At 41.2% G+C, this 22,745-nt stretch overlaps 1 protein-coding gene across 1 annotated transcript in view; it reads right to left on the reverse strand.

Moving 5' to 3' along the window:
• Positions 1–587: 587 nt before the first annotated feature.
• The window catches only part of ZNF804A (zinc finger protein 804A), a 158,216-nt gene continuing 136,058 nt past the window's right edge, over positions 588–22,745 (reverse strand). Inside the window, exons 3-4 of the mRNA XM_075093991.1 lie at positions 6,665–6,795; positions 588–4,330 (exon numbers count right to left, since the gene is read on the reverse strand). Coding sequence (XP_074950092.1) covers positions 1,033–4,330; positions 6,665–6,795 — 3,429 coding nt within the window. The 3' untranslated portion in view covers positions 588–1,032. The remainder of the gene's footprint in view (positions 4,331–6,664; positions 6,796–22,745) is intronic.

The raw sequence follows: 22,745 nt of genomic DNA on the forward strand, positions 1-22,745 counted from the left end.
AGGTGGGTTTCCCATGTGAAGCTGTTCCTGACCTCCCCTTCACACTCATGTGCTCTTGCTGTCTTCATGTATTGGACAGGCAGTGAGGGCCTTCACTCCGACCGATCTGTCCCGCAACGAGGGATTTGTGCAATCAGAGGGAGTGTGCCTGGTGGAACCAAGACATTCCCTATGCTCTACCTCTTTGCTATAAGCAATATTCCTTTGAAGGCAAACTGCCATTGATATTTTCCTCCTTTTTCCTCCTCTATCATTGATGTTATTTTTGTTACATTGTCTTTTTGTAGTTTAGTATGAAAGGGATTAGCTGCAACAGCCAGCAGTTTGTGCACACACTACAAGTAGGCAAAATTTGTCATGGTGACATCAAACCACTAACACAAACAGATCTATTACCCTTTCTCTCTTGCTTGGTAAGACAGCTGCCCTCAAGGTATTAGCCTCTCAGCCTCCCTGATAAATCACTGACGTATAGGAAACCTGATTATCCCAACATAGCAGGGGTGGAGGATGCTATTCAGCTGCAGAAGAACATGGAAGAACAACATCCATGAGGCTTATAATGAAAGATTTTTGATATACTTAAGTAGTTAACAAAAATTTATTGCAAGAGATAGTTTGTCACTAGATTTACAGTTTCAGAGAACATAGTACAAAACATAGTGCATCAGCTTTGTCTAAACATTAAATAGGTGCAAATACACAAAGATAAAAAACAAAAAGTGAATACTTTACAACATAAGTTATAGAACTATAAATATATTTTATATACATTATACATATTCTAAGACATGATTTTCACTTATATATAGAGTTCATATTAGTATGAGACTATTCAGTGCTTTAGTTATAGTATAGGTCTGAACTTTACATGAATGTTTGCATCATTATACTTACAGTAAATGCTTCCCGAGGAACGAGGGATTTTATAACCAGTTTATTTCACAGAACTGTTTTGCAAAGCTGAGGGGACTGTAGAAACAGCAGGACCATTTAGCTGAAGGTTCCTTCCCCCATCCCAGAGAACCTGTCCTAAAAGAGGGGCTGCAGGGGAATGACAGCCGGGTGTGGGGACAGGAGGGATGGGAACACGGTGTGCGGCAGTGGGGGAAACGCCAGCTGGGTCGGGTGCAGGACCGAGGGTGGCAGCAGCGGCAAATGTGGCGCGGCAACGAAAGCTGCATGGCCCCCCGGGCAAAGCCTCGGTCCCACTGGTAGATGAGGTAAAGGTGCTCTAGAAAGAGTCGGGATCTGGGAGAGGAACTGCTGGTGGGGCTGGAGAACCTTCAACGTACTGGCGGCGGCGGCAGCGTGCTGCTGTAGGACGGTGTGGTGGATGGTGGTAACGGAGGTAGAACACAGCGGTGGCTGCAAGGGTAAGGGCTGCAGCGGGGAATTCGGGGGCTGGATCACTGGGGAAGGGAAGGTGAACTTCACTTTGCTGGCCAGCATGTTTTGTGGCATGATCTGCTGATATGCCTCGGATGGGAGGTCTTTGAATTTTTCGTGGTTATCTGGAGGGAATATCAATGTCTGATCTGGCAGGGTGAGCGGGGCTATTAACTGCTCAGTAGTTAAAAAGGTATGACTGTTTATATGTGCTTCTTTGAATGGCAAGGGTGGTGGGCTGCTAAATATGCCAGGATTACACTGTACCCATTCGCTGGTCACCTCATTTATTTTCTCATGTGGTAGAGACTCAGACAATTCATAATGGCAAAGATAGGATTTAGGAGGAGCTTGCTCCAAATGTCTGCTGGGGAGAGGAAATTTGTAATGAGCTTGATTTTCATGACTGTTGATATTTTCTTTTTTCTTTTCATCTTGCAGAACTTCCTGTGTCCCAGCAGCTGCTGGAGCACTGTGCTCAGGAACAGAAGCAGCAGAATCTGCAACAACATCAGAAAATATACTTGGGGCACTCTCCATCCCTGTGCATGCTGTCAGTTTGTCGTTTTCCGGCACTTGCAAACTATGAGTTTCTAGAGATGACTTGCTGTCCTCCAGCTGCATTGTTTCAGCCGTTTCTTTTGCATGATCAGCTTTGGGATCCACATTAGTTTCTTCTAGGCTGTCTTGAGTCAAGAAGTCCCCCAAAATACTTAATGTAGACTTTGCAGAATTTTCTTTGGAAGGTCTGGGGGTCTCACTTCTTGTGTTCCTGTGAAGGAATACATGACGGATTCTTATTTTCCTCCTCCTGCCTTTCCCTTTTGCCTTGTGATGTGTACCTAAAATATGCGCTTGCCTTAGATATTCTTCTGCTGATATTGTCTGTCCGTATGAGCTTTCATCTGAAGAAGAGGAATAGGTATGCTGTCTCCGCTTGCGGTGGGATTTTTCAGGTTCCTCTGTCAGAACATTGTAACCTCTCTTTATGGACTGGTTTTGACTCAGACTCTTCTCCTCACTGCAGTGTCCTAAACATTTATGCTCTGGGCTGCAGCTCGACTTCCTGACTTTCCAGCTACAACATGTTTTAGAGTACCTTAAGCTGTGCCTCCTGGAACTCAGAGCCAGATGCTTTGCCTGTCTCTGAGAGCTTGCTTTGCTCTTTCTGTGCAGTCGTTTACAACCATGGTGTTGGCCGCTACTTTTTGCACTCCAGACGTCACAGCAGCCTCTGTCCCCGTGTACATGATCTGACGCAGACATGACTCTCTTATTACCATTCTCAATGCCAAGTTTTTGATGTGACTGCTGTATCTCACCTGTAGCTAGCCAGAGGTTTTCCACATCATGTCTGCACTTCTCTGGATTATTTTGGAGGTGCTGATATTTGTTTTCATCTCTGTAACTAATTTCTTTTTCGGTCACTGAGGACATCTCCATTTCTGTTGATGTTGTGTCCCCACAGTGATGATGACGACAATGACATGATTTTCTTCTCCTTTTCCGTTTTCTACTTTTGTGAAGCCATTTTTCGTGGCTTTCTTTGACCCAGACTTTGTTATATTTCTCATCTGTCACAGTGTTTTGTCGTAAGTGATTTTTAGAAATGGGATACTTTTCTATTTTTCTAATCCTGAATGACTCATCCAAGGACACTTTATTTTGATTTTTTGTAAGATCACAATTTCTGATGAGGGAAACATCACTTATAAGGGGTACTGTATAGTTGCACACATTTTCATTAATTTCTGTTTCATAATCACCACACTCTGAAGTAGGTTTATTTGTAAAATCTGAGACTAAGCTATGGTTGGATTCAGTTTTATGGTACAAATGAGGTATGTCTGGCTGATGCTTAGACTTTTCTTGGCTGTTAATTGCTCTTGATGACTTGAAATCAAAATATAAAGGATTACAGCTATAAGAAATCGATGGGTCTGTACTTGTGTAAATTAACATTTCCGATGGCCACTGAAGGATATTTGATCCATATTTGCTAAGAACAGGAACAAAGGGTTCACAAGGTCTCTTGTGCATGTCCAGTTTTCTTTGTGGGGCTCTACTACTATCTTCTTCAGACAGTGATGGAACTAATGCACCTGCCCCCAGCTTTTTTATTTCAGTTTCATTTGTGGATGAATCACTGTTCCTGTCTTTATCATTTTCCTCCACAACATCCTGCAGAGATAAACAATCTTCTGCAACTGCCCGCACAAGAGCCCTGTCCACCCGCAGCTCGTACCCGCTGCAGTCCAGCGGCAGGACCTGAGCACTGTCTGCAATCACAGGCAGCGTTTGGTCTGGTAAATCTGCTGCACTTACACCGATACCGTAGCCATCCATGTCTGAGGACACCAGCTGCTTTGAATGGGACACAGTAGGAGTTAATACAGGACTCTCTAGTGCCCTGCTTTCTTCACTGGCCAGCTCTTTTGACTCCTGAGCTTCAGGAGTTTCTGCTGTGTCTATGCATTTTTCCACCAGTGGGTGAAAACAGTTATGTTTCTCCTCAGGGCACAGGACTATTTCTGATGCTGAGGGAGACTGAAGGTTACCTACTCCTGGAACAAACCTACTTCTTCTGCTAAATCCGTGCTCCATAGATGTTTCATCATTATATTCATAGAAAACAGCAGCTGAAGACTCCAGTTTGACGGCTGCTTTCTTAGGAAAAGCAAAAGAGAACCCAACTCTATGTCCTTGAGCTCCTTGAACCTGATCTCCACATTTGTTAATGTCAGATTTATTACTACAGCCATTTCCAGGAGTGGAGGAAATAATAGAAGCAACATCTTTACAATTCTGTGCGCCGTGCATTGATGTACAGCTGAAATCCTGTTTGTTGGCAGAATCTAGGGCAGCACTTTGTGGGATATCATTGCCGTGATCTCGCACAGTCACTGTAGTGGATTTGAACATAGGGCCACTTCCAGGAGCACTAGGAAGGAAAACAAAACTCCGAGTCAGTCCCTTTCAGAGAACTGCAGGCAGAAACATTGTGTTACATTGGCATTTAAGAGTTTTCTTAAGGAAAGAGGAAGAATCTGTGGATCCGTAGGTTTAGAATATGAAAAAAAAAATCATATTTTATAATAAGATCAGTTGACTAGTGTAAAAAAATAAAATTGTGTCCCCAGTTCCTTCATGTGAAGTTATCAGCTGAAGGGCTAATATTCCTACAAGGTAGTTCGCTTTTCCTAGCCGTACTGGCTGGCCTAATAAGAGACTGTATATCTCCCTAGAAATCTTGCTTTTCCTCCCAGTAGGCCATCATGGTTACAACACTATTACTACAAATAGTAGAGGTTTTACATTCCTTTGTGCTACAAAATAAGTTAAAAAAGAGAGCACCTCATAGACCACTTCCCTCTTACTCATCACCCTAGTGACTGCTGCTCTGCCCACGGGCAAGCATCCAGCAGCCCCCATCCTATTTGTGTCCACAGACCAAACCATCGCAATCTCAGCAATTTCTTTTGTGGAAAAATAATATTGGGGAGAGTGTTTCAGCTGACAGGAGTGCAGTAAGTGATTCATCCCTCTTGAGAAAAAATTTATCACTGTCTACTTCTGTTCTTCATTTCATGTCCTCTTCCCATCTGTTCTATTTGACTTAATAGGAAGCAAAGAGAAGAGCAAAAACTGTTTAAGCTGCCAGTTTTCCAGGATCCACAGGAACCGCTCAACACTAGGAGTAATGTTAAAACACCTTTTTCTGTTTGTTTTAACCAAATTATTCTATGTTACAGTGCAGAGTACTAGGTGATGGGTCACTGGGAAAACTTGCAACTGTTGTTTAGGACCCCAAGAAGTGCTGAAATAAAGAATGATGAACTTAATCTATTTGGTCTAGAAATTAAGGTAGAGGTTTTGTGAGACAGGAACTCCTCATGAGAATTCCGCTTTGTCCAGTTCTTCATAAATTTAATATATATATTAAAAACTCCACACAAACACCTTCTTTAACAGAATAAAATGGTGACTTCTACAAAACCAACCGAGAAAACACCAGTTTAAAAAATCCTGTGCATCTTCTTATATCACATCTCAAAGGATGCAAAGTGGTAGCAAACAGCAATTCTTAAACAGAGAAATAAAGCTCAGAGATAAATTCTCCTTCAGGAAGTAGAAGAAGGGTATTTAAAAAAACGAGCAAACAAAAAACCAGAAACAACAAACCCTCACAAAATCTATGCTTCACTAGCATGGAAAAGGGGAAACAATAAGTTCCTCTTTCTCCTGAAACATGTTAAATTCAGATTTCGGAGTATGTTTAGGGGGAATAATGTCTAATATCCTCAAGTATATTTGGACAATTAAAACACTGATGGAGGAGAAAGAGTCTCTTCATGTATTTTTTTCATAAAAAGATTAAAAAATTATAATTAGGTGTCATCTTGCACATGTCAAACAGACCTCACAACATTCATGTCCCATCCACCTGCTTAGACAGACTTTGTTTCAGCATGCTGCCCACCACCCAAACTGTGGGGAAAAAGACTATTACTGAACAAAAGCTACAACTTCGTTGGACTTCGTTAGTTCATCTGGTGAGACAAAGGCTGGGTAAAAAAACCCCCAAACATTTGTGTTTGACCATCTAGTTTTTTACTTTTCTACAGATTCCACTGTGAAAAACTGGATGTATATTTTCAGCGGCTTGTCAGTGTCATATTTAAGCGAGAATACAGTCATAACTAGCAAGCTTAATATTAATTTCAACAGTATGCCTAGATGCAATACTAAAATGTATGACTAGCAAGAAGTCACTTTTGCAGAGGGAGGTAAACACACTGTTGAGATGGGGAAAAGAAGCACCTTTTAATATAAAAAACCTAGTTATTGAAATTTAAAACTAGATTTCTGGATGCTTTCCCAGGCAAGCAGTTTGAAAACTAAATCGCAGAGATCTGTTACATCCTAGAAAGACAGACTGTATTCCTCACCTCATCAATGAAGTAGTGTCAGCCTGCAAATGCATGACCTAGTTCACTCAGCTTTCAACTAATGTGCCTGGTTTTATGAAATATATATCTTCTTTTAAACTAAAAATACATACCATTTTAGCTCCAATGAAAAAAGCAATGTTGAACGTTCATTTCTGCACATAGTGTGAATCAAATTACTGTACACATACTGCTTCAAAAATGCCAATAAATGCGTGTGTGGGGCTCCAGCTGAGGGACTCCAACAGCCCTGCATCCCACAGCACCAGCTACAGTGGAGGGATTATTTTAAAGTATTTTTTATGTTTCAGCAGCTACGCACTCACCACGTTGTCTCTTTTCTTAGTTCAGCTAGCTTGTGCAAACGTTGAAGAGCTTTTTCCTGTTTCCTTTCATCTTTCCGTGACTTAGATGCTACATTACGAGCAAACTCCCTCTGTTTCAGTTCCTTCAGTCTCTGCAAGAAATAGTCATATAATACACACAAAAAAAACAGGGGTGATAAAATGTGTATAATGACAGTTACTTTCTGGTAAGCACTCATGGCACGAATTATTTTTGAACCTAACCAAAGTGACCCATTCAATAAATGTATGCATTTCAAGTGAATAATCAAAATACATAGAGATGCTCGAGACAGGTTAGATAGGTTAGAGATAACCCAGAAAATTTTACTGTAGCTTCTGCGATTAATGTAGACCAGCCTCACTAGGATGAGGCAATCTTCATCCAGAATTTTGCTCATGACTCATGACTCTCTTCCCAAAAACTTCCCACAGCCTGATTGCTCTTTGAGATAGTAATAAAAAATAACGAGACCACACCAGATATTTTTCCACAAAGCCACTCTGTAGCCTGTTGACCCCCCCAGCCATTATTAAATCTCAGGTTTTTCTGCATGAGACGTTGGGCATACCATTTGTCACCGCTGAACCGCGGGAGGTCTCTGTCAGCCCTTTTCTCCAGCCTACCAAGGTCCCTCTGGACCTGCCCTGCCACATTATGAGCGTGCCATCATCTGCAAAGCTCCTGAGAGTGCACTGTCCTGCCTCCCAGGCCGTTACTAAAGACGTTGAAGGGTCCTGTCGAGCAGGGATTCCCAAGGGATGTAAAGGCCAGAGAAATCTTGCATTTTGAAATGGGAAGATCTTCCCTTTGAAGGAGCTTGTTTCCTGCTCTCACTGGTGTCTGATGCAGCAGTCAAGCAGAAAGTGAAGTTCGATCCAGTATCTCATTTGATTTAATCTCCAGCCTGTTTCTTTGGGGGGAAATTAAAATGCATAGCTTTGATTCTCCACACAGAAAGGGGATATAATTTTCTTTATATCGCAGAAGGATGATATGCAGACATTTTCCTAAACCTTCATGTCAGCAAAAAGTATTCCCATAAGTCTCAAACCCCATCGCTGTTACTCAGTGTGTCCCCAACATGGCTCACAGTCTAGATGACATCATCTTGAAACATCATAATCTTAAGATTCTGGGAAGATCCCAGTAACTGAGTCACCATCCCGGAGATATTTAAAAGACGTGCAGATGTGATGCTTAGGGACATGGTTTAGTGGTGGATGTGGCAGTGTTAAATTAACTGTTGGACTTAATGATCTTAAAGGTCTTTTCCAACCTAAATGATTCTATGATTCTATAACTTGCCACCATTTTACTATCCAAGGGCTGACAGCTGGCCACAAAGAGGAGCCACGTGGATTTGTAAAAGCAATACTTCTAGCTTCAAATTGCTCAAGGGGTATTGAGAACTTTTCTTACCACCGATGGCACATGTTGGATACACATGTAATGGAGTTTGCAGAACTCTATAAGCACTGTTCTCCTGCTCCTCAATTTTTTTAATTTGCCCCTTTTGTGATTTTTTTTTCCTGTTCACAGAAAAATATCCCTCATATAACAGCATTCATTTACACACTGGGTTTGTCTTTGCCATTTTGGGTGCTGTTAATATTACCTTGACAGTCCATTTAATGCCAAGAAACATATACATAGAAACATGCTGAGAAAGCACACACACTTGCAGAAAAATGAGTACTACTCTCTATTTTCAATTTTTGTGTTATTTTTCAAACAACTGGATATTCCTTCGAAGACATCCTTGATAGATATAGAGAAATCACTTGAAAGGTAATCATTTCTACCATTTATATTTTTTAGAGTTATCAACATTTCTACCACTGTGCTAATGCAGTGAAAGGTTATAAATTCACCCAGAACGGGATGTACGGTAACTTTTTTCCACAAAAAAGAGTTTGAAACCTGTAGCATCTTTGTAGAACATTTCTTACCCCTGTGCATTCTTGTTTTCCTAAAGATGGTATGATACTGACCCTGCTTCCCACCAGCCACTTATGAAATCTGAAGTATTTAATTTCATAGGTGACTTCTGAGTACTCAGAATACCAGAGAAGGGATGAAGTTTGCTTCTTCCCCTCCCCACCTCCAGCCCTTGGGCATTTAAAGACAGGATTTCATTCTGTTTTGTAGAGCTCAACAATTCTTCAGGTTTTTTTCCCCTCCAATGCATAAGGAAAGAAGTGTGTGACAAAACAAGGGAAGAAAAGAGAGGTAAAAGGGTGCTTTTTCACAAGGTTAAAATGGAGAAGCTGAAGTGTATACAAATCCATAATCACCCCCCAGAAGCAGCACTTTACTGTAATTTCTGGAATGATTGTAATTAGTGAGTTGATTCTGTCCAGATTTTGACCCTTTTTCCCTTACTACTGAAAGTTAGCAGGACTTCATGCCATCAGGAGTGCCAAAGTTAACATGACTCCATGTTTCAGGGTGTGAGTAGGGACTCACTCGCAGTGAGTAGGGACAATGCTGTTAAAGGTAGTTTTACAAGATCTTGGAGGCATAGAAGAGGTGCCTATCATTGCCAAGCAAACATCACTCTACTGATCTGAGCATCTCATCAGCCCGATTACTCATTATCATTATAGCACAGACCACCTCTGGTACAGAATAACCATTCACAATTTTAAAGTAATTAAATTGTTTCCCTTGGTTGCTACAAGTAGGTGTCAACGTGTAAGACAGAGGAGCCTGGCGGAGTTTTTGTGTGCACAGCCTTTGTGTCGGACTGTCTGTTCTTCTTTTCTGGAGAACTACCCGTCCCAGAGCTCCCCTTCTGTCAGACCTCCTGTCAAATACACCGCCCCTTTCCTGTACAGAAAACTGGTCTTAGCAGATTATGAACTAGTTATACAATGTGGGTTTTCTTCCTTACAACTGCTGTCTCAGTCTTTTCCATGGAGAGCTTTAACGATCTATAAGGATTATACCTTGGTAACTCCCAAGGACTTTATTTAGCAAATGCATATGTGTAAGTGGAACTTTTCTTAGTTGTAAGCCACAAAACATGTACCTGGTGCAACTTGATTTGAGGCCTGATTGGGTGGGTCCAAAAAATACTGTTTCCTATACATGAAAGGTCATCTCAGTGAGAAAATGTGTGTCCCCATTTTTTGATATTGTAGTTATTTTCCATTTGTCTTTGTTTAGCCATCTGATGAACTATCACCACCTGCATTCCCTTACTGCACTTAGTCATGCTAGTGATTGCTATCACTGCATTTATGCTGCCCTATATTTGTATTTTGTTGGGTTTGCCTGCATTATGCAAATGAAAGCAAGATATTACCCAATTATATGTAAAACGCCATCAGTCCATGCACTCTGAGCATCATGAGGCCCCCCCCAACAGTGTTCAAAGTAAACGGCAGCAATAAAAAAAGTGTGCCTTATTCCTAAAAAGCATCTTTTTCTTAATGTTTTTATGCCTTTCCAAGTGGCAGAGCTAGTCACTGATGCTAACTTCAATAGTTAGTTTAACGCCTGTTATGCTTGTTTTGTTTCCATGGATCAGCAAGCAAATAATTAGCAGGCAGTCATACAGTATTTATATATGATTCCCTCCTGTATTTTGCTCTGCTTGTGAACCAGCTCAAAATGTGTAAGTCCTAGCAAGCAGAGTTCAACAAACTGTTCACAATGAATAAATAAATGACATTTCTCCAAGAGAACTAAATGCCTTCATCATTATCCTGATGCACTGTATTGCCACTTTGAACCTGCAGAGCATGGACCACTGTTGGTTTGCAAATCACTTCCCCCACCCTGAAGCAATGGGAAGCCTGACCCCAATTCTCCAGCCTTGCAATGGGATCCTGCACTGGGTTGCTTTTACTCTGGCAGAAGCTGGATTATTTAAAAAAAAATCTGACTGTTAACACTGGGCCTGAAGCAGAAATATTCCATTATTTCTAACAAACTCAGCTGGGAATCTTACTGCAGACCCACTACATCATGCTGAGCTGAAGTATGCAAGTCCAGATGAAAAGGAAGACTTTACTATGTACCTATGCATGGATGAAACTATACATGAGAAGACCACATGAGGTCCTAACTCAGATGTGGTTGCATTTAACTCAGAGTCATGCAGCTCAGGTGTCATGAGGCTTGCCATGGAAGATGCCCACTAAAAAATATCAAAGAAATCCTAAGTGGACTTCCAACAGGACCTCATTTCTGGTTACTTCAATGTTGTCTTTATTTCCCCATTTACCACATTAGACAGTTAATTTTAGCATGCCGCTTTTCAAAAAGCTCATGCTAAGTTTCCTAATTCTCTCCTGCATTTTAGAATATAGGAACCACAAACCTAGAGTCGGAGTCAGGTGCCTGAAGAACTCCGTGGATCAAAGCTTTCTGAAAGCAAAGACACATTATGGTGTTAAGTGCACTTCTTACATCACTATTACAAGCCTTCTGCCACCTTGCAAAGTGGTTGTTGGCTTGTTTGTGTTGTGTTTTTTTTTTAAAAAAAAACTCAGGATTTAAGCACTTGTAACAATAGCACTTCAAACTAATAGGTCTTCAAAATATTGAGAAGACATTAATTAATAATATATGCCTGGGACAACAAAAGCATGTAAAGGCTGAATAGTGAAACACAATGTACCTGAATACTATGATAGCAGATGATAAAATCGTGGGTGTGTGGGGGGACAGGACACAAACCCAAAAACAACAACAAAAAAACCTCAGTTTCAAATAACTTTATACCTTGAAACATATACTTTAATGTTATCAGAACTGACTCTGAAGAAAAGCAGTGACACTTTTAACAAAGTTTATTAAACTGAAGGGGAAATCATAACAAGCATCAGGTTCTCTCCGCAGTGTTAATATCTCACATAAAATCCAGCCATCCCTCCCAGCACAAAGGCATCACCTAAGGACTGCTTATTCAGAGAGGCTCTCATAAACTACCCGTGCAAAGCTTATCTCCCTAGTCTCGGAACAACTTTAACAGGGTCATGAACCAATGGGAACAGTTTTTATAATAGCAAAAGTCAGAAAGATGCCTATCAGGGGACTTCAGGGCAGTGCAATTCAGATATCATTATGCTAATTTGCTTTTGACCTTAGATTGACAATTAAATTATGTGGACTTTTATGATGCTGAAAATACGCAGACCATAAATTCATTTTCTGATCAATGGAAGTGTAAAATTATAGAACTTAACAGCCATGACATCAAATTTTGCTGCTTTATTGTCTTTTTATTTTATCAGGAAAAATGACCGTAATTCCAGTAGTCACTCAATCAAGAATTTATGTGATTGTTAGCTTTTAAAAATGACTCATCAAAATAAAACTTCTTTTTCTTGCTCCCTAACTATGAAATACTCAAAGCTGCAGCCCAAATAGAATAGGTAGGTTGCTAAAGCCCTTTATATATTGAGCACTAAAATACCAAGTGTTTGTGTTACATCTTGAAATTTCTGTCGTAGCTCTTTTTCAAGTTAGTTGCTTCTGAAAGATCAGATATAGCAGAGCCACAGCTAACATGGGAACCTTTGAGAAAGCAGACAAGTGATCAGGGAAAGAGTCCAGCGCCTAATTCATTCCTATAGCTTTACATTACATTAAGAGAACTGACATACTGTCATGTCTATGCCACACACCAGAAAATGCAGCTGCTGCTTAACCGGTACAAGGACTTGTGTCTGGCTTAACTGGCACAAGGACTGTAATGGCAGGTGAAGCTAAATGCAGTAATTGATGAAGAATTAAACTGCTAAATTGCCCATGTCAGAAGAGGGAGAATGAGGAGACTGCAATGCTGCAGCCATGGGCATCAGCGCCGGTTTTGGTGAACAACCTGCCACACCGAGAGAGCAAGGCACAAGTCTGCTCCTACTCCACTCTCCCAGCCAGCGACAGCAGCATTAGGCTGAGACCACGAAGATACACGATAGTCAGTTCTACATGTGTCCTAAATCCAGCACGAGCTTCCCCAGTTCCTATGATGCCTGTAACTCCATTTGCACCCTGAAAGAACCTCTTAGTTCACTGTAGCTGCCTCCTGCCCTTCAAAAATTTGCTAATTACCTAAACACGGAGAATGCATGCAGTGTTGGTAGTTCATCACTGTCGTAGAGGTGGCACAAAAGTGGCAATGGGACTTATTTAAAATTAATATTTCTTCCCTCTAAATCTGTATATGATATAAAACATTTTTAATTGTTAATAAAGGGAGGTTTTGGCTTATATTCAGTTTGTTCTTTTAAAAAAATCTGATTACTGCTTAATACAGGGATTAAATATGAGTATTTCTTAGCTGCCGGTGATTATTCTAGAAGCTGAGCATATTCCCCTTCCTCTGAATACTACATGACTCCCTGTTTACTGAGATGGTTTATTGCTTCTTTATGTAAATTATGGTATGAAACACAGCAACGAGGTACTCATTAGATAAACACTTGTCACACCAAACCAGATTAGTATCCTTTCGCAAAGAGGACTGAGCTTAATCAATTATAAATAATAACTGAATAGATCGGAGCTCCTGTAACACCTGTAAACACTTAAATGGGGAATGAAATGTGCTATTTAAAGAAGAATACATTGCTTACTAAGATGTAAAGTACACATATTTTCCTTCTGTCTTTGGTAGTTCGTGTGGGCATATGTATTTTAATGTTCTGCAACTGGAGACTTCTCCACTTCACACAGCACAACAGGGCAGCATCTCTTCACTTGCGCTCTGGTCTGCAATTCTACATACTTTTCATGACCATATCTTTCATATTATTAAAAAAAATTCTCCCTTTGTAAAGACTATAGAAAAAATTAAAGCTCCAAGAAAACAATACTATACTACAAGAAGAACCTACCCTGTTAGTGCTACAGGCTTTCCCTAGCAGAAGTTAAACAGAAAGGAGAAATGTCAAGACTTCTCAATGAAATTAGTAATTCAATCACTCAAGTAAGTGTGCTAAGGAAGAAATTAATAAAGAAATTTTTTTTTCATGCTGCCAGTATGGAATTATTGCTATAATGTGTTCCTGCAACAGAAGAGGAACAGGGGGGAATTTTAACAGACGCCTACAACTGCATGATGGGGAGTTATGCGGCAGATGGAGTCACTTCTTGCTAGCGGCAGGGAAAGCTTCCCTGCTATGGGGGTTCAGCACCAGAATGCATTACCTACAGGGACCAGGGCTTTTCCAACCCTGCAGAAATTCAGGACGTTGCTGAAAAAAGCCCCATCTTACTCAGTGATTTCGTATTGGTGAGCAGGAAGCCAGCAGCTCCTTCCAACCACCATTTCTACGACGTAGTGAGTTATCCCATCTCCTCACTTTATCAGTGTATGGACTGCATTGGCCACTCACTTTGTTTTTAAGAGGCCTTTAATAAATAACATTAATCTATTGCTGGTTTATGAATAACTTTCATTTTGTTGCAAGATATAAGCTACTTCTAACTGCCTCTGCCTATGGCTGTATGTATCTCACTTTAAGCTGCAAAATTTAAACCTTTTCTTAAAAACTAAGCGCTCCACAAATCTGCAACAGAACCACATTTTATGTGGTCAGATATTAAGCCCTCCAGATGACAAGGAACACCTAGGTTGTGAATAATCCTTTTCTTCTCCTATTTCTACCACTAATTGCAGCCATACCCTCCTGATGGTCTTTTAATATTAGAAGCAATCTAACACTCAGAGATACAGATCTATGCAGGATTTAAAAATAGTTAGTCCTTGGAGTCCACAATACTGCTGAATAGTTAGAATGAGTTGAAGTGAAACTGTGCTTTTTCTAGCACTGTCACTAGCATCATCCTAGACTGGGGAGAAAGTGGGGATTAATTAAAAGGTAGGGGAGGCTGGGATTGTTTTACCTGCCCATCATGAGCCCGAAGGGAGGCAGGTGAGAAGATGAGATTCTTTATGATTTGGGAGATTTTTATTACCTTTAAATGAATCGATACAATGCAAATGTTCACAAACAACTGTAACTTGCTCATGAGCACAATTGAGCAATATGCAGTAGTTCGGTTTGTTGTGTAGTCTGCAAAAAAGCACCGGTGAACCAGCTTTTACATTCAGATCCTAAAAATATATATTAAATACGTGTGTTATGTGTACAACAGAAAATTCACGTTGGTCTTTTCCACCTTTGTGATCTAAAAACTGAAATTGTGTTATCATGAAATATAATTAGTTTTTGAGACTACTTCGTACTCGTATATGAAGCATCTTTCTTGTAAAATGTCTTGAGTTCAGTTAGATTTTCCTATGTAAGTTCATAGGGAAAAAATAAATGAAACTTGAGCTTAAAATAAAAACTGAAACCAAATGAAAACATAATTGTTTTCAAAGTCATGAAGATAATCATCACATTAAATATTTTGCTCACTTGCACCTGTAATAGAAACGAAAGATAGTTATCTTTGATGAAGATCTTACTAATTACTCTTGATTAGGTGACTACAAAAGATATTCGCTGGAGTAATAGAAGGAAAAGTAAATCTTACTTTGCTTTTTATTCTTTTCAATGCTTTTCCTTCAGAAATCATCTGCCAGAAACAAACACATACTTCATTATGTGATGATTAATGTCCTTCCCAGCATAGTAAGCCTCATGTTTCATCTGACATCATTCTGGTGCCTGTGCATCCTCTGCTTCTTTCCAGTATCCCCGCTGCAGGATTCAGATAGCATTATGGCTTACAGTTGAACAAGGCTCCAGGACTTTGACAAATAACATGTTATGGAGCATAAATTAAGACTTTTGTTGCTTTTGTTTTAAGATAACTATGTTTTCTAAAGTTGACTAAATGGCCGCAGCATTGCCTTTGTGCAAAACCGTTGTTTTAAGCCTGCAGAATTGCTGAGGTTGGTTACTGAATATTTCACTGTGATAGCTACTAACCACGTGAATAACAGCCTGATCTTATTGCAAACTGTAGGATATTTTTTGTTAGCTTCAGCAAAAATCAGCTGAATACCTCATAAATATTAAGGCGAAGACCAAAGAAAACAGCATAGAAGTACAGAACTAGCATCTTGCCTATCAAATTAATCTTACCCCATAATGAAAAAACATAAAGCTAACACACACTTACATATCTGGAAAGCAGTTACATATGCTAGCCTCTAATCTAAAGGTATTTACTTTAATAACTCTAGGCCTAATTCTACTTCTCCTGAAGTCAATGGAGAAACTCCTGCTGAGCTCAGGGAGAGCAGAGGTTTTAAATTCACCATGGAAATTTTCAGCAACACTTAAGGAAGCTTCTTCAGTCACAAAGATTAGCAAAAAGATTGGTACACATCACACGTCACTTTTTTAAGGATCATTTTACCTTTACACCCACTCCTTCACCATTTAGGATTCTACTTCAAAAAAAATATGCAAAATTTTAAATCCTGTCAAGAAATGGTTATTCTTAGCACTGCTAGAGAAAAGGGCTTGACACCACACTTCTGGGAAGACACAGGCAGCCTTAAGCATGAGGCTGCCCTCAGTGGCCACAGCTCCTCTTTGCTGATACAGAGGGACAACCCAGCACTGATCATTTCAGACATCATGTGCCATTGCCTGGTCCCACAGCATTATCCTCCACCTTCCCTTCACTCCCGCAGTGAAGTGTAAGCATCCAGAATACTTGGTCTGAACATGGCACGTATGATACTTTCAAGTTTGACAGTTCTGTTGCAACCAAAATATTCATTCAGTTGAGGCATTGCTGCCTGATATTTTCAGTCACTGAGTGCGAAATGTTGATGACCACTTTATTCTCTGGCCAGTTACAATTTTCCATGCAAAAATAACGACAGCTCTGCAACATCCCATCTAAACTCTTTCTGGAAAGCTTTAACCTATTGCAAAAAAAACAATTTGAGCAGCATTCAGCTTCTATAAATCATTTCACAGAAGCAACGACTTCCTCACCAAGTGGGCCAGCAAGAGCCTTATGAAGTTCAACAAGGAGAAGTATAGAGTCATGCACCTGGGAAAACATAATCTGGGAGTACAGCACAGACTGGGATCCACCTGGGTGGAGAGCAGCTCTGTGGAAAGGGACCTGGGGGTCCCGGTGGACAGGAAGCTCAACATGAGCGAACAGTGTGCTGCTGCGGCCACGAAGGCCAACAGGATGCTGGGTTGCATCAAAAAGGGCATCGCCAGCAGAGAGAAAGAAGTCATCATCCCACTCTACTCAGCGCTTGTCAGGCCACACCTGGAGTACTGTGACCAGTTCCGCTCCCCGCTATGCAAAAGGGATGTGGACAGGCTGGAAGGGGTCCAGAGAAGGGCCACCAAGATGATCAGAGGACTGGGAAGCCTGCCATATGAGGCTAGGCTGGGAGAGCTGGGTTTGTTCAGCCTTGAGAAAAGGAGGCTCAGAGGGGATCTCATCACCATGCACCAGTACTTAAGGGGTAGCTACCAAGAAGATGGAGACTCCCTTTTTACACGGAGTCACATGGAGAGGACAAGGGGGAATGGACACAAGTTGCTCTTGGGGAGATTCCAATTGGACACAAGAGGGAAATTTTTCACAGTGAGGACAGTCACCCATTGGAATAATCTCCCCAGGGAAGTGGTTGACTGGGCCACATTGGACACCTTCAGGAGTCGGCTGGACAGGGTGCTGGGCCATCTTGTCTAGACTGTGCTCTTCCCAGTAAGGTTGGACCAGATGATCCCTGGGGTCCCTTCCAACCTGTGATTCTGTGCATCCTACAGAAGCAGGCAACAGTCTTTGGTGATGACAATTTGATGAATGGATTCAAGACTTTAATAAAGGTTGAGTCATTTTAATGCCATTAAGATAAAGAATTTGAATAGTATATCCAGGATCTGCAGAGGGAAAAAAGTGTCGCTTGTGTAAAGTTGTGTTCTTCTAACCTTCCCTAAGCATCTTGTGTAGGACTTTTGAAAAAAAAAGAGAGGATGTGGCAGGGAAAGACAAGTGTCTTACAGATTTTTTTTCCTATCCCAGCCAGAGGGCACTACAGCATACATCTGAGAAATCTTGGAGCGGTAATGTGGGAACCTTAAGGCAGAAGTAACATTTTAACCAGCCTACTTTAAGGGATGTTGTGAAGACTGAGAGCAGGTATCTGAAATATCTAGGTTTCCATCGGGTGTAACTTGTGGGGAAAACAGCCAAATTTTTTGTAGAATAGAAGGAAATGTCATGATTTGCTTTATGTATTTTTTTGTAGCTATCCATAGGAAAAGAAGTATATAAATAAATTTGAACCCAAATATGTGGAAAGGTTTTCCTCTGTTCTTCATTAAAGAAAACTATAAGATTTTTCTAGAAAGTAAGTGATTTGTATAGTTGAAAAAATTAAAAAACCAACAACTTTGGGGAATCAGAACCAGAAAAACATGGTGATCACCCAGAGGGTTCTCCTGCCAAATTAAAGATCGACAAAGGTACCTGTTTCAACTGAATAGTGTAGATCTTGTGCAAAAGTAGAGAATCTGTTCTGTAAATACTTATTAATTGTGGAGTGCTGTAGCAAGGTTTGTGGAGTGCTTGAGGACGGTAAGAGGTTTGTTTGCAGGGCTGGGAGTTCTCAAAATAAGATCTTTTTTTTTCTGGTCTTTGTAAGAAGACTGGGCAAAGGTTTCATAGGTCTCACTGGTAGTTCTTAGTTGCAGAGTACTTTTGTTTGTTTCTTTGAGTTTGCTGTAGGTAGAGAGAGTAAGGCACTTTTTTTTTTAACTTCCCTAAACATACAGTTACATTGGCCTTGAGATGATAAAGCTTCTGCTCTTATATTCCATTTTCTGTGCCAGTGTTTTACCCAGGAATACCTTCAGTATAGACATTTTAAATCTATCTTCTACTGAGATATACAGAAGGTCCACCTAGTTAATTGCCTCTGTTATTTATGTGGCAGATAGATGGCTTTTTCTGGGCTTCTTTTTCTTCTTTTCCTCAAAGCTTCAGCATATAGCAGTTCAGATTTCAGAGTTCAGCGCTGTAGGTAGTGCTTTGTGCTGTCTTCTACGTGCGATGCTCACCTGTTAATCAGAACTTGTATCCTGAGTGTGGATGTATTTCTATCCTGGCTGTTGTTATTGGAAAGAAAAGGTGAAAAAAGATATTGTGAAATTTTCCTTAGGAACTGTTTTCTGTCTTTAAGAATGTGGACTGAGATTTGGGTACATTTCCATTTGGTAATGAGCTTTATGTTATTAGTTAATTGTTGTTTTTATTAATTTCCTAGTGATTCTTAATCAAGGGTAAATTATCTTCTAAAAGGTTCATATCTGATTGAGGCAGGGGAATATTGCTGTGAATTGCTTCTGGGTTACATTAAAACAGAAAGCTGGACCTGCCGTACCGATCATTATTTCATTGTGTGTTCAGCAGTTCTCGAGGCTGGGATACCTGACTGGGTTTCTTTCACCTGACGTGGGTGAAAGAAACACGCCTGATGTGCAAAGCCAAAAATTTGTTGCTGGTTTAGCTAAAGTCGTAACAGACTACTGGGAGAATTATTATTAGGCCAGTTACAATGATACTGGCGCTTATAGCCCAAATTATCCAATTATAAGAGCTCATTCCAGATAATGATACAGATATATGTAAGCTTTCTAGCGTCAGATCCTTTTTTGATGTTACAGTTCTCCCAAGAAGAAAAGGGAGATGTCATTACAAGTTGTCAGCACAACGAGTATTTGTGGGGGAGTGTGGTGCGGTAGTTTCTTCCTCCTTTGTGCCAGGAAGGGGATGAAGTTCGATGGTTTATTTCTCCTCACTCTGAGGTCCGTTTGGGGTCATTTTAATGTATTTACTAACACAAGTACATGCTCCAGTGGTTTCCAATTGCATACTGTAGTGAAATTTGCTATATAAAGTATGCTTTATGTAATTTGGATGCTTTTTAATTTTCTTTTTATCCCTAGACCCACTTTTATGCATGTTTTAAAGTTGCATTCCTTTTGCAAACAGTATTTGAACATTAGTGAGTTGTTTATAGCCCTGGGACCCTGGTGCCATCCTGTTCCTTCCACTTCCAAGGCCTCTGCTATGACCTTGTGCTTGTCCTTTTGGGGGTCTGTATTATGGTCCTGGCTTCCCTCATCAGCCTCCAAGCTGTGGTTTACTGATACCTTAATACTTTATTAACACAGTGTGGTGGCACTTCCTTGCTATACAGTTACTAATATTTCAGTCTGCACAAGTAATGATGCAGTAGAAGACACATAAACAGAGACACGTGCTCTCATAACTGCTTGCTACCAACATCTGCTACTCACAGTAATGTCAGTGGTATGTTATCAAAGTTACCTTACAACACATTTCATTTGCATAGTTGAAAATAAAAGTATAAGTCAAATTACAGTATTAATTCATTTTGCCTTGCAAGATGCAGTCTTCATATTTAATAATTTTTTCTTTAATCTTGTTTTTTTTTTCTCAGAGGAGTCTGTGTGAATAATATTAAAAGTTGGGTTAAAGATACCAGATTTTATCTGTGTCAATTAGCCGTAGCTGTGAGATGTATGTCAAAAATTGCAAAAGCCCATTCTTGTCTCAGTTTTCATTGGTCCAATTGTATATATTCTTTGAAGAAGCTTGTCATGGTCCTGGGATAATCTCTGGCAAGGGCCAGATCCTGCTGACGAGAAGCAATTTGTGAACAGAGGCTTTGAACAGCTCAGTGATCCAGTATAAAATTGATATGAGAAAGTGATTGTGATTTAGCTCTGACATAAAGAATTAAAATAAAGAGCTCACTTTGAGGGGATTCATGTATCTCCTTCAGCACCACCAGAGTTGTTAGAGTACCCTTCAAGAATTATGGAAAATATGCTTTAGATATCCTGACTGTAAATATTAATTCCTCATTTCAGTCATTGTGCACATTGTAGAGAATGGAAAGATTTAAGATTTGATAGGTCATTTCAGTCTCCGTGGCAGTCTCTCACAGAATCACAGAACAGTAGGAGTTGGAAGGGACCTCTGGAGATCATCTTGCCCAACCCCCCTCCTTGAGCAGGCACACCTAGAGCAGGGGGCACAGGAACGCATCCAGGCAGGTTGTGAATGTCTCCAGGGAAGGAGACTCCACAGCCTCCCTGGGCAGCCTGTGCCGCTGCTCTGGCACCCTCACAGGAAAGAAGTTTTTGTCATATTGAGGTGGAACTGCCTGTGTTCCAACTTGAGCCCACTGCCCCTTGTCCTGTTGTTGGGCACCACTGAAAAGAGCCTAGTCCCATCATCCTGACACCCACCATTTAGATATTTATAGGTATTGATGAAATCCCCCCTCAGTCTTCTCTTCTCAAGGCTGAACAGACCCAAGTCTCTCAGCCTTTCCTCATAAGGGAGATGCTCCAGTCCCCTGATCATCTTGGTAGCTCTCTGCTGGACTTGCTTAATGAGTTCCACATCCTTCTTAAACTGGGGGGCCCAAAACTGGACACAGTACTCCAAATGTGGTCTCACTAGGGCACAGTAGAGAGGGAGGACAACCTCTCTCAGTCTGCCGGCCACACTCCTTTTAATGCATCCCAGGATACCGTTGGCCTTCTTGGGCACAAGGGCACATTGTTGTCTCCAGGTGACCTTGTTGTCCACCAGCACTCCCAGGTCCTTCTCAACAGAGCTGCTTTCCAGTAGTTCAGCCCCAGCCTGTACTGGTGCATGGGGTTGTTTTTCCTAAAATGTCAGTGACCAAAGAGGCTGAAAACATAGACTTAAAATTTCTGCTTGCAATTTTTAATGTGCTTGTAGAAAGTGTATTGTGTCCTCCTTCAGTAAAGAACGACTGATAATCAGAATAGCAGCATGATCTGAGAGAGAACTTCAGTGCTAGAGACCCAGTGAACCATTTTGACCAAGGTGAAAAGCTGGTGGGTCACAATAGACACCAGTAGGTGTTAGAGCACACTGGAGTGAAGAGTTGTGGGATGAAGTCTCAAAGATCTCAGAGCTACCAAGAATGTTATTCATGCAGAAAAGAGCAAAACAGCCTCCAAAATAAGTAAAAGACAGCTTTGACAGCTGAGCCATCTAGCACTTGTGTGTTGATGAAGACATTCATTTTGTGGCCCTATCTCCCACTAAAACGTCATTCTGAAAGGAAATTCAATATTCCCTCTCCAAAGAAGTGTAGAGGTGACCTTTTTCTGAAAAGATTTTACAGAATCACAGGTTGGAAGGGACCCCAGGGATCATCTGGTCCAACCTTACTGGGAAGAGCACAGTCTAGACAAGATGGCCCAGCACTCTGTCCAGCCGACTCCTGAAGGTGTCCAACGTGGCCGAGTCAACCACTTCCCTGGGGAGATTATTCCAATGGGTGACTGTCCTCACTGTGAAAAATTTCCCTCTTGTGTCCAATCGGAATCTCCCCAAGAGCAACTTGTGTCCATTCCCCCTTGTCCTCTCCATGTGACTCCGTGTAAAAAGGGAGTCTCCATCTTCTTGGTAGCTACCCCTTAAGTACTGGTGCATGGTGATGAGATCCCCTCTGAGCCTCCTTTTCTCAAGGCTGAACAAACCCAGCTCTCCCAGCCTAGCCTCATATGGCAGCTTCCCAGTCCTCTGATCATCTTGGTGGCCCTTCTCTGGACCCCTTCCAGCCTGTCCACATCCCTTTTGCATAGCGGGGAGCGGAACTGGTCACAGTACTCCAGGTGTGGCCTGACAAGCGCTGAGTAGAGTGGGATGATGACTTCTTTCTCTCTGCTGGCGATGCCCTTTTTGATGCAACCCAGCATCCTGTTGGCCTTCTTGGCTGCAGCAGCACACTGTTCGCTCATGTTGAGCTTCCTGTCCACCGGGACCCCCAGGTCCCTTTCCACAGAGCTGCTCTCCACCCAGGTGGATCCCAGTCTGTGCTGTACTCCCAGATTATGTTTTCCCAGGTGCATGACTCTATACTTCTCCTTGTTGAACTTCATAAGGTTCTTGCTGGCCCACTCTTCCAGCTTATCCAGATCTCCCTGCAGAGCAGCTCTCCCTTCTGGAGTGTCTACTTCCCCACTCAACTTGGTGTCATCCACAAACTTCATCAGGCTACCCTTGATCCTGTTATCCAGATCACTTATAAATATATTG

The sequence above is a fragment of the Phalacrocorax aristotelis genome, chromosome 5, assembly GCF_949628215.1.
Source record: "Phalacrocorax aristotelis chromosome 5, bGulAri2.1, whole genome shotgun sequence".
Lineage (NCBI taxonomy): Eukaryota > Metazoa > Chordata > Aves > Suliformes > Phalacrocoracidae > Phalacrocorax > Phalacrocorax aristotelis.